Source organism: Bidens hawaiensis, unplaced genomic scaffold, assembly GCF_021521415.1.
Source record: "Bidens hawaiensis isolate Kalapana, Puna unplaced genomic scaffold, B.hawaiensis_p1.1 tig00013980_1, whole genome shotgun sequence".
In the NCBI taxonomy this organism is placed as follows: domain Eukaryota; kingdom Viridiplantae; phylum Streptophyta; class Magnoliopsida; order Asterales; family Asteraceae; genus Bidens; species Bidens hawaiensis.
This window is the reverse complement of record NW_027492196.1, coordinates 399,243-412,024: the sequence shown is the minus strand read 5'-3', so window position 1 is coordinate 412,024 and position 12,782 is coordinate 399,243. Positions and strand designations below refer to the sequence as shown.

The window sequence follows — 12,782 nt, the reverse complement described above, 5'->3', positions numbered from 1 at the left end:
CACCATCCTTTTGTATGACACTTAACGTATTAGGAAACTTTTAATGGGATAAAGGTCACCTAACCATTTTGAGCAAACTAATATACTTAGGGTAATATTAACATATTTGTGGGATAAAGGTCACCTAACCACTTGTATGTTAATCTTACATGTTTATACAAGTAGGACGACTTGAATTAGAAACCATGTGATAAAGGTCACCTAAGCATGGGATCTAATGGTGTTGATGGGATAAACATGCCAACACGAAATAAGGATTTCGAATGGTCCCATACCTCTAGAAGTTGCAAAGGGTTGCAATTGTCAAAGATTGACTACCTTGTTAAATCAAATAACGGGATAAAGGTCACCTAACCGAAATTTGATTTATCATTGGATTCTAGAATTTAATTATTATTTTAAAATCTGAAAAAAAAAGGGTATTAATAATTAAATTGATTATAATACTAAATAGAACTTTGTTAAATTTTGTAGATGGCCGCTAACAATGCAAACACCTCTACCCATAACACCCGTAACCTATCCTTAAGAACCATCCTTGAAAAGGATCGTCTAAACCATAATAACTTTATGGATTGGTATCGCAACTTGAGAATAGTTCTCAAACAAGAAGAGATATCATATGTCTTAGACGATCCCATTCCCGATGAGCCTAACGTGGAAGATGAGGAGGCTTATAACTATTGGGTCAAGTACACCAAAGATTCGGTGCAAGCCTCTTGCCTCATGTTAGGGACTATGATTCCCGAAATCCAAAAGGATTTCGAGCATCATGGGGCATACGACATGATAACTCAATTGAAGGAAATGTTCCTTCAACAAGCTAGAGCGGAACGTTTCGAAACGGTTCGAGCGTTTCATGCATGTCGTATGGAGGAAACCCAAAGCGTCTCATCTTATGTCCTAAAGATGAAAAGCTACATCGAAAAGCTTCGTAGGTTGAATTGTCCCGTATCTAATGAGTTGGCTACGGATTTGATCCTCAACTCTTTGACCAAAAGGTTTGAAACCTTTGTCATGAATTATAACATGAATGGATGGGACAAAAGCATTGGTGAGCTTCACGCAATGCTAAGAACGGCCGAAGCGGGAATGGGTAAAAAGGTTTTACCCGTTCTAACATTCAATGAAGGAAAAAGGGGACATAACTCCAACCCCAAAGCAAGTGTTGCTAAGGGCAAGGGCCACGTCCAAGGAAAGGGAAAGAGGAAAGCCATCACGCCCACCAAACCGAAGGAAAAGAAGCAAAAGGTTGCGGCGCAAGATCCATGCTTTGAGTGTGGAGAGATAGGTCATTGGAAAAGGAATTGTCCGACCTATCTCAATGCGTTAAAAGATAAGAGGGATGCGGGGCATACCTCAGGTATTATCTTTACTATACATATTGAACTAAATGTTATTTCTTCAAATACATGGGTACTTGATACCGGATGTGGAACTCACATTTGCAATTTGTTGCAGGGGTTCAAAAGAAGTAAACAACTCAACAAAGGGGACATTAGTCTCTTTATGGGCAATGGAGCAAGAGTTGAAGTCCAAGCCCAAGGAGACTACTTGTTAAAGCTTCCAAGTGGTTTGGAAGTAATTTTGAAGAATGTTTTGTATGCTCCTAAGTTAAGGAGAAACATTATTTCCGTGTCCCTTTTAAAACAATGTGGCTTTGATCTTAAATTTATAGATTATGATATTCATGTTTTGATGAATGGCATGTTTTATTTTAAAGCTATACCCATGAATGGTATATATGAAATAGATCAAAGTGGTATGTCACATAGTAGTTCAATGTACAATGTCAGCACCAAGAAACTCAAGAAGGACTTGGGTGATTCCTATCTTTGGCATTGTCGCCTTGGACATATAAGCAAGAATCGCATGCAAACTCTTCGCAAGAGTGGTATTCTAGAAACAAATGAGTATGATTCATTTGATGTATGTGAATCTTGTTTACAAGGCAAAATGACAAAGCAACCCTTTAATAAAACTTTTGAAAGGTCAAAAGAATTATTGGGTATCATACATTCGGATGTATGTGGTCCTTTTAGACCAATGACTAGGAATGGTGAAAGATACTTCATTACCTTTATTGACGATTATAGTCGATATGGTTATGTGTACTTAATGAAACACAAAGATGAAGCTTTTGAAATGTTCAAAGACTTCAAAACTGAAGTAGAAAGACAACTCAAGACCACAATCAAAGTACTTCGTAGTGATAGAGGAGGTGAATACCTAAGTGGTGTTTTTCAAGATCATCTTAAGAGTTGTGGAATTATTTCACAACTTACTCCACCTGGAACACCACAACATAATGGTGTGTCTGAAAGGAGAAATCGTACCCTATTAGATATGGTTCGATCGATGATGGCTAGAAGCACTTTACCTCTATCATTTTGGGGCTATGCTTTACTTTCCGCTGTTCGCATATTGAATATGGCTCCAACCAAGAAAGTGGAGAAGACACCTTTTGAAATATGGCATGGAAAGGCTCCATCGCTATCAATCTTAAGAGTTTGGGGTTGTGTAGCTTATGTAAAGCAATACACCCCAAACAAATTAGAAGTCCGATCCACTAAGTGTATCTTTATAGGTTATCCTAAAGATGATTTAGGATATTACTTTTATGATCCTAGTGAGCAAAATGTTATTATTGCTCGAAAGGGTAAGTTCTTGGAAACTAAGTTCCTTAAGGAAGGAACTAATAGTAGAACAGTGAAACTTGATGAGGATCAAGAACCACAAGATGATACACAATTGGTTGATACTAGCACTCAACAAGAGGTTGTTGAAAGTGATCAAGTGGTTGATCAAAACACACAAAACGTTCGCAGATCTGGTAGAGTTAGCAATCCACCTGAAAGATATGGATTTTTTATAGAAGGTTGCTACGTGGTAGATTCGGATGAACCAACCACATACCGTGATGCAATGTCCAAGAATGATTGTGACAAATGGCTTGAAGCCATGAACGTTGAGATGCAATCCATGTATGACAACCAAGTTTGGGAATTGGTTGAACTACCACTCAACTCCAAAGCTGTTGGAAGTAAGTGGGTTTTCAAAAGAAAAACTGATATGCATGGAAACTTGGATACTTATAAAGCAAGATTTGTAGCTAAGGGTTTCACTCAAACTCAAGGGGTTGATTATGATGAAACTTTTTCGCCTGTGGCAATGCTAAAGTCTATTAGGATATTATTTGCCATAGCTGCACATTATGATTATGAAATTTGGCAAATGGATGTCAAGACCGCTTTCCTAAATGGATATCTTGAGGAAGATGTCTATATGGTTCAGCCTGAAGGTTTTGTCGATCCGAAACATCCTAATAAAGTATGCAAGTTAAAGAAATCAATCTATGGATTGAAACAAGCATCTAGAACTTGGAATCATCGTTTTGATGAAGAAATCAAAAATTTTGGATTCATCAAGAATGCTGATGAGGCTTGTGTGTATAAGAAAGCTAGTGGGAGTATAATTACCTTCTTAGTATTGTATGTCGATGACATTCTACTATTTGGAAATGACATTCCAACCATGGAAAGCGTTAAGGCTTGGCTTGGAAGTAGATTTTCCATCAAGGATCTTGGTGAAGCTGCCTATATTTTGGGAATAAAGATCTATAGGGATAGGTCAAGGCGCTTGATAGGTTTGAACCAAAGTACATACATTGATAAGATCTTGAAAAGGTTCAAGATGGAAAACTCCAAGAAAGGTTTTGTACCTATTCAAAGAGGGACCATATTGAGTTTAGCTCAATGTCCAAGCTCAAAGGATGAGCAAGAGATGATGAAACAAATCCCATATGCTTCTGCTATAGGATCCATTATGTATGCGATGATATGTACTAGACCGGATGTGTCATGCGCTTTGAGCATGACAAGCAGATACCAACAGAATCCAGGAAACAGTCATTGGATGGCTATTAAGAGCATATTGAAATACCTTAGGAGAACTAAGGATATGTTTCTAATATATGGATCTGGTGAGGAGGAACTCGCTATAAAAGGTTACACGGATGCGAGCTTCCAAACTGATCGAGATGATTCTCGATCACAGTCTGGGTATGTGTTCACTCTTAATGGAGGAGCTGTCTCTTGGAAGAGCTCAAAACAGGAAGTGGTAGCATTGTCCACTACAGAATCAGAATACATCGCCGCTTCATTGGCAGCTCAGGAAGCTGCATGGTTGAAGAAATTCATTACTGATCTAGGGGTGGTCTCTTCCATTCAAGACCCCCTAGAAATCTTTTGTGACAACGAGGGTGCGATTGCACAAATCAAGGAACCTCGTTCGCACCAAAAGACAAGGCACATAGAGCGGAGATTCAACTACATAAGGGATGAAGTTGAAAAAGGAAAGATATGTATTCGCAAAGTTGGAACTGATCAAAATCTTGCGGATCCATTCACGAAGCTCCTAGAAAGACCGAAACATGAGCGTCATGCGAGTGGCTTAGGACTTCGATATTCTAGTAATTGGATTTGATCTATTTTGTATTTACGTTTAAAAGACTTTTGTAATTTAACTTTTATATGATTATGGAATCTTGAGTTAAATTCTAATTTTGCATGTTTAATCCATGAATAAGTTATCTTATTCTAAAAGTCCGTAGTCGATCACATTTGTGGGAACAAATATGAAGCAAGACTATTATGAACTAGGATTGGTGGATATTCATAAGGAATGAATATGGAGAATAGGTTTGCTGCCAAGGTTCATAGATATTTGCGGGATACAAATATTGGACTGACCCGCTCTCAATATTACTACATGGAGTCGATGGACCTGATCATTAGTAATTTTGAGTAAAGGAGAATTTCATATTATCCTTAGACCTGAGATGTATACTGGGCCTTGATTTTCACCGAGTATTACACTTTGACTCTCCCCTTCGCTATTCGTAAAAGATGGTACATAAGGATGAGCTCGGGTGGAGTATAAAGTGATAGTGAGAGGCATATACAGTCAAGACGGAATTTGTTCCTCTTATGTGTTGAGAGTTTAGATGTCTAAGGCCTGATAAAGTTGAATTGTAAAGAGAATGATCGCCTATGTCTCTTAGATCCAACATGACATCTAGTAACAAAGGGATATAATGATAGATTCACCTAAATCATATCAAGTAAGGAACTTGAAGGGATGATGTTATTGAATGGCACTTCGTCAAACACGTTAGGGGTGGTGAACTGTTGTTAGGCGGTATTCACCACTTGCATTAATTTTCTATGTATCTCGTGCAAGTGGGAGATTGTTGGAATTACGTATGCCCGAGACACATACTTATACTAATGTGGCTAACTGTGTTTGATCCAAGTCGGGTCATACCCAATAACAAGCTAGACGACACCAAATGTATTCTTTTAATGATTTGATCATTTAAACGAATACCGAACACTACGTGTTTAGAAAATTGGTTTTCTAAACAAACACACTTGAGGATTTAAATAAATTATCTGGATAATTTGTTTATATAAATTAATTATTTAATTGGTTAAATAATTACATAAATGTATGTGCATTTTATAAAAATGAGTTTTATAAAATAATTGGAGATGTTTTAAATGGTTAAAAAAAAAAAAAAAAAAAAAAAAAAAAAAAAAAAAAAACAATAACAAAACCGGCCACCCCATGTGGGTGGAAGGTTTGTCCAATCAAGGTTTTGTCTTCTAGTGTTGACCTCCTTTATACTTCTCCATTCACAACACATGCAATTTGGTTCTTGTCTTTTTTTTGAATTTCAAGTAAACAAAACATCCTCTCTTTCTCTCTCTCAAAAAACTCACGGCCACTTTGGCCATTTTGGGTTTTTTGTGAGCTTGATTAAAGTGTTCAAATCCTAGCATCAATTGGTGTTGTTGATTCAAAGCTTGGGGTATACAAAGCTTGAGGGTTTCTCCTTTGCAACCTTGCCATTTGAAGACATTATCTTCTTCATCCACCTACATCTTCTCATAAGGTATAAGAAGGTACAATTTACTTTTGTGAGCATCTTGTTCTTGTAATATTGATCCTTGTTCTTTGGGTTTTAGTTTTAACATAATGGTATGTTCATAACAAGTTATAAAATCTAAGCTTCCGTTGCGTTTTCTAGTTAAATATGGTTAACTTGAACTTTGATAATCTTGTATAAAACCCAACACTACTGACCCGTCTCCATCGGTAGATGCCACTCCTTACCGCAAACTAGTCGGCTCACTACAATATCTGGCCTTCACTCGTCCAGATATTTCGTTCGCTATTAACAAACTCTCCCAATTCATGCATGCTCCGAGACAAGCCCATTGGCAAGCTCTTAAACGGGTCCTTCGCTACCTCAAAGGAACCATTCATCATGGCCTTTGTCTAAACCGTAACTCTCCTCTCACCATGTCGGCCTTTTCTGACTCTGATTGGGGTGGCGTCAATGATGCCGGTCGGTCCACTACTGCTTACATACTTTATCTTGGCACCAACATTGTCTCATGGAAATCTGCACGCCAGAAGTCAGTCTCTCGGTCTTCTACAGAGGCCGAGTACAAGGCATTGGCAAATGCTTCAGCAGAAATCACGTGGCTCAAGAACTTACTCAAAGAACTAGGCATTCATATACAACAGGTGCCAACACTATTTTGTGACAATACGGGTGCCACGTATTAATGTGCTAACCCAGTGTACCATTCACGCATGAAGCATGTTGCTTTTGACTATCACTTCGTACGGGAACAACTATCTGCTGGTCATCTACGTGTTCTTCACATTAGTTCTCAAGATCAACTAGCCGACATGCTCACTAAACCGTTGTCAAGAGCATCGTTTCTACGTAACCGCTCCAAGATTGGTGTATCCGATGGATCCTCCATCTTGCGGGGGCGTATAAGGAATAACAACAATCAAGGAACTTAATCATCTATATAATTAGAATGTGTATTTTAATTTAATATATTCAATGTCTTACCTAACTTAGAGGCTTGTATTACTTCGGGAATTACTCCTTCCATATTGTAAATTAGCCTTTATAAAGACATGTAACCCTTTGTAGTTGACATCAAGAATAATCATATTACAATACCTTTTATATAACATTCCCATCACATGTTCTTAATGTTATCATAATAAATAATTTATTGTCCAAGCGTCTTTGATTTTCTTCAAAAAGTATTGAGACCTTCAAACTGACTTTGTGGTTATTATGGATTGATTGCACTTGAAAGGTACCATGAACCGAGGTTGCAATTCTTTCTTTATATTACACACTTATTCAGAAGCAAAAAAACACTATGCGGCCCTCAATAACTTTATACCAATTAGCCTAATTCGTTGCATTTCATATGTAATATCTAAACTCTTAGCCAACAAACTTAAGCTTGGTTGTGACGGGAATCATGTCGAGTCCCCAGTCGACATACACTCCTTGGAGAAGTATTATGTATATGGTCCCCTAATTAATAATGAAATCATCTCTTGAACAACAACAAAAAAGGTGTATAATTTTTAGACTCTGAAAAGCCTTTCAACACATTAAATTGTGACCTTTGCACGACACGATTTCCCGACCTTATGGTGCGATTGGATGTTGGGGATTCTAAAATCAACTAGAACTTTGGTCCTGGTCAATGGCTCCCCAACAAAGAGTTCTTGATTAAAAGAGGAGTCCCTCAACGTGATACATGGTAATTTCGGATTCTAAGTCACCGGTCGGTGAATTTAAAGGACCAATATTGACGAGTTGATCATAGTTGGTTATGTTTCCTAATTACAACATGTTTTCTAATTGCATTGTAATTAAAATAGATAATGCCTCAACTAGCAAGTTAAGTTTCAGTATTATAACGAACGAGACGAAAACCGACCGAATTCTCATAGACTCACTGTTTCAACGTCCGTGATCGACAACAGCTGGGTTTTACCAACGCTCGATTTTAACCGACCGACGCCACCACCCATTGGTCCACCTAAAATTTTATAGTTTTATTTTGTTTTATATTTGGTTTTAATTTCAATGCAATAACGTACGTCACGTATCGAATTCGCATCTACTTACCGGATTATCATATTGGTTTTACTGATGACGTTTTAAATTAAATCCGTTAGATTAGATGGGAACCACAAGAACGTAACCCGCCACAATAAACTGAATATTGGATAACAAACTTTTCTTCTTCTTCTTCTTCTTCTTCTTCTTCTCCAGTCCACCCAAAACATAACCTCTGCTGCATCAATTCAATGGCATCTACCACCATGTTCCTCTATCCTCCCACCGCCACTCGCCACCACACCCCTCTGTTCAAAACCACCACCACCACTCTCCATCGTATCCCTCAAGTCCCCTCATACACCTTCTCAACCCGATCACCATCCTCATCATGCTCAATTTCCGTTTCAGCTACTTCCCGAGCAATGGAAGCCTTAATATTCGACTGCGACGGAGTCATTCTCGAATCCGAAGACTTACACCGGCAAGCTTACAACCTGGCCTTCGCTCACTTCAATGTTAGGTGTCCCCCGTTCTCTGAGCCTCTGGATTGGGGAATTGAGTTCTACGAGGTGCTTCAGAATCAAGTCGGTGGCGGTAAACCTAAAATGCGATGGTTCGGTTCGGTTCAGTTCGTTTTTATAGATGCTTGTTTTGTGATTGTTTGTTGTGGAATTGTGATTGGAGTTTGGTTGAATGTGGTTGTTTTAGGTATTTTAAGGAGAATGGATGGCCGACTTCGACATTGTTTGAAACGCCTCCGGAGAGTGATGAAGATAGGGCGAAACTGATTGATGTTCTTCAGGTATTGTAATTGAGATTGATAAGGAATTGAGGTTGAAATTGGTTAAATGGTTGATGAATTTAAGGTGAATAAGTTGTAATGTTGATGTTGTTAGGATTGGAAGACTGAGAAGTACAAGGATATAATCAAGTCAGGAACTGTAAGAAGTAACTTTTACAAACCACTACTATGATATACTATGGTCAGACTGGCTATTTTTTTTAATATTAATATGGGCTGTATAACAGGGCGAAATTAGTCATAAGGGACGTATGTAGGCCAAATCATACGACTCGTATTATGCGTTTGAATGAAAAATAAATGACGGATATGAGCACTGATATAGCCTTACGGCTAAAAAGATCATACGGCCAGTACGGAATTTTTGCACTGTATCATATGACCTGTATTATCTTACAGCCTGTATGATGAGGGGAGAAGATCATATGGCCTGTATGACATTTTTTGGCCTATCATATGTCCCGTGTGATAGGATGAAAAGTGGTCAAACGGGCCATTTTGTTTGTCATGCGGGTTGTATGATTGGGTGAAAATGGTCAACGGCCCCGTATGATGTGTTTGACTTAAAAAATTTACTGATTTGACTCACTGACATAGCCATAAGGTCCATTTTCTGGCCCTAAGATACAGCCTGCATAACATCATGCACCCGTATAATAGGTCGGAAAAAGGTCATATGGCCCTATGACATCATCCAGCCCATGTAATAGGGCAAAGAAAGTCGTACAACCCGTGTGGCGTGATAGGCTAGCTAGTCGACACTTTCAAGGGTGGAATATAGATAACAGAACCCTAACTTTTCAGTAACTTACTGAGACGTGTTTTGTATATGTGGTTTGGTTGGTGCGTATTTGACAGGTTGAGCCCAGACCAGGGGTACTAAGATTGATGGATGAAGCAAAAGCTTCTGTAAGATATCCATTTTATAACACATAACTCATTATCTACACCTTGTAGGTCATTTATTGTTTTATTTAATCACAGGGTAAAAAACTTGCTGTATGTTCTGCAGCAACTAAAAGCTCAGTTATCCTCTGTCTAGAAAACCTTATTGGACTGGTAAACCCTCTATACTACATTATTTCAATGTATTTAGTATTCACACAACAACAACATTTTTTATTCATTCAGGACCGTTTCCAAAGCCTTGATTGCTTTCTTGCTGGTAACTATATATCATAATTAATACTAATATATATAAGCAATTGACTAATTGAATATATATAATGCGTATAAACGCATTTGTTAATTTTGTTTTAAGAACATAACATTTTGTAGGTGATGATGTAAAGGAAAAGAAACCTGACCCTTCGATATATATCACCGCCTCTAAGGTAATAATTGGTTTAATTTCATATATACCCAACCAAAAATTAAAAAAAAAAATCATATATACCTGACTCTAATGAGTTTTTACTTAATGACCATTCTACCCCTTTCCACTATATTTGTTTAAACTCTATTTTGGAAATAAATTTTGATCGACATCGACGATAAGTAAGCAAACCAAACTGTCATCTCTGCTCTTTTGTTCTCTTGACGGCAGATAATCGAAGAATCGAATTTGTATGTTCGAATCAGGTATTTTCACATGATACTCGAATGATAAGCAATCTAACTCGAATCTCATGGTCGAACTAGGTATCATCGTATCTATCTCCATCTATTTATCACGTTGTATTATTGTATTAGGGACTATTATTACGGTATACCGCATCTATATAAAAATGGCATATATGAAATTTTTATGTTTTAGAAAAATAAGGGTAAAATGGTCATTTCTTAAATTGTTTTTAATGAATTGGATATATAATTATATTTGATATTTTAATTTCTATGTAAGGGCATATATTATTTTTAGTGTTGCATGGGTATATATATATTTTCCAAGTTTGTAGGGACATATTTGAAATATAATTACAAATATTTGTGCTTTCATGTGATTGGATATTTTTCTTACCTTTGCAGATACTAGGTGTTTCAGAGAAAGCTTGTTTGGTGGTGGAGGATAGTGTTATTGGTCTACAGGTTGACCTCTGTTTTATTTAATCTTTTCATTTATTAATTATGTCAGTTGATAATGGAATCAAACCAAACCGAATAAACTCTATAGGCGGCAACAAAAGCTGGAATGTCTTGTGTGATTACCTACACATCTTCAACCGCAAACCAGGACTTTACAGATGCAATAGCGAAATTCCCTGATTTAAGTGACGTAAGGTATGGTCTCAATAACAATTCAGTAATTTGAATACAATGATTTTAGAAGGTTTTATGCGTAAAAAGTACACCTTGACTCATTTCTGTCTAAACTAGTTTTTGTTTAGTTTGTTTTATGCAATTAACTTGTTTCCTTATTCAGATTAAAAGACTTGGAAGAGGTACTACAAAATGCTGTTACTGCATAGTAAGCTGACAAGAATTCAATGGCATAACTTTTTAGCAACAAATCATCATCAAAGATGTTTGTTTAAAAAGGTGTTCAAATTTTTGTGCATGCCCATTTGCTTGTAAGTTGTAATCTATGTACCCGCGTGACTGCGTCGTTCATTTCTTATATGTTTCTCTCTCAAATATAATTTTGCATATTGTTAATTGTATATACTCTATTTATTTGAATATAGCCCATAGCCTAAGTTAGGCTTCTCTAGGGTTTCTTTTGTGTATTGATGGTTTCCTGAATTCCTCTATTGGAATACATTGGATCTCACCTTCAATCTTTCATGGCATTAGAGCTAGGGCTCTTGCTAGGCAAACACAAATCTTGCCGAGTCATCGCCGTGGTGTTGTTCCTGTTCTAGAACACACTACATCGATTACTGTTCACGACAATGTTCATGATTACCTTGAAAGTATTGGTCACGTACTGTACGCTGAAGACTTTTTAGTTGAGGAAGACTTTTTCTCGATTTCATCCGAAAATCAAAGCTAAACTCCCAATCTCTCTATGGTCACTCAAGAACTACACTCGCTTTCACTCGTATATGTGTTAGTTTTAGAAATATATTTTTGTTGGATTAAAAACTTATATATGTTGGCTTTTGATAGTTCTTGAAGATTGAGGTGGAACATATCAACTTAAACATTATGCAACACACGCTTTATCACTCTGTGTGTTAGTTTTAGACAGATATGTTGGTTGTTGACCAGTTAACTGCCTAGGAGGCCCGTCCGTCCCTAGCAGGCTAGCGGTTGACGTTCTCCTATCACAGGGTATTTCGTTTCCGTACACAATATCCGTCTTCAATAACTCTACTAACTGTTGGAAAAATTTTAATGAATGTGAGATCAATGTAAGGCTCTTCATGTACATCTTGTGAAACTTTTCTTAACTATGCCATAATGAGAATTAAGTTACAATGAATGTACTTATTGTTAGACTCTTCATGAGTCCTAATGGTTATGTATAAATAGAGGCTTTGTGCCTTGGTTAGATACAAGAAAAAGAAGGGAAGTCCTAAACAAAAGGATGATCATCCAAAAGAAACCTTAGTATATTTCTTTTCCCAAACATATTGCAAAGGATTACTCTTTAAAGTTCATCTTCATACTTCCAAGTTCTCACACACTAAACTATCGGTGCAACATCGGGCGTGTGGCCTTTCCCGGCAGTACATACTGCTTCGGCTTTTGTACCCTGGGAAACAGACGCGTTCTCTTATGTAGAGGCGTGAAATCCGTTTTTAAGGGAGGCGTGTTGAACACGTGCCTCAGCCTCAACTGTCAACATTTTGTTTGCTTTTTGTTGTAGTCAAGGCGCTTAGTCGAAGACCAAATGTGATGAAGACACAAGACAAAGATACTACATGAAGACCTGTTAAACTGCCTGCTAAAGACTTTGGATCATATCAATTTTGAATATAAAAGTTTGTATTTGTTTAGTTTTGTAAACGGTATCGTACTAGAATGTTTCCCATTACTAACGAGAGTATCGTTATTGTTTACTTTATTATTTTATTTTTTAAACTAGGTTATAAACCCGTGTACTACACGGGACTGGGTAAAAAAACTCAACTTAACATCATT

At 37.3% G+C, this 12,782-nt stretch overlaps 1 protein-coding gene across 2 annotated transcripts; it reads left to right on the top strand.

The window, feature by feature from the left end:
- The first annotated feature begins 8,149 nt into the window (after positions 1-8,149).
- Positions 8,150-11,375, top strand: LOC143545551 (haloacid dehalogenase-like hydrolase domain-containing protein At4g39970). Of its 2 annotated transcripts, XM_077037423.1 has the most exons (11): positions 8,150-8,567; positions 8,663-8,756; positions 8,851-8,895; positions 9,615-9,665; positions 9,741-9,815; positions 9,888-9,921; positions 10,035-10,090; positions 10,725-10,784; positions 10,870-10,976; positions 11,119-11,177; positions 11,220-11,375. In XM_077037423.1, exons 1-10 carry the CDS (start codon positions 8,203-8,205, stop codon positions 11,162-11,164), a joined length of 933 nt encoding a protein of 310 aa, XP_076893538.1. In that variant the 5' UTR covers positions 8,150-8,202; the 3' UTR covers positions 11,165-11,177; positions 11,220-11,375. The 2 variants fall into 2 exon arrangements, with proteins under 2 accessions (XP_076893538.1, XP_076893537.1); XM_077037422.1 differs by having other exon boundaries at positions 11,119-11,375.
- Positions 11,376-12,782: the final 1,407 nt, after the last annotated feature.

What these genes read in the sequence shown, in the direction of transcription:
- LOC143545551 (XM_077037423.1), top strand. Translation starts at nt 8,203, where the DNA reads ATGGCATCTACCACCATGTTCCTCTATCCTCCCACCGCCACTCGCCAC. An exon ending in AACTGATTGATGTTCTTCAG is followed by an intron (nt 8,757 to 8,850) that starts GTATTGTAATTG and finishes TGATGTTGTTAG; the next exon opens with GATTGGAAGACTGAGAAGTA. An exon ending in ATAGTGTTATTGGTCTACAG is followed by an intron (nt 10,785 to 10,869) that starts GTTGACCTCTGT and finishes TAAACTCTATAG; the next exon opens with GCGGCAACAAAAGCTGGAAT.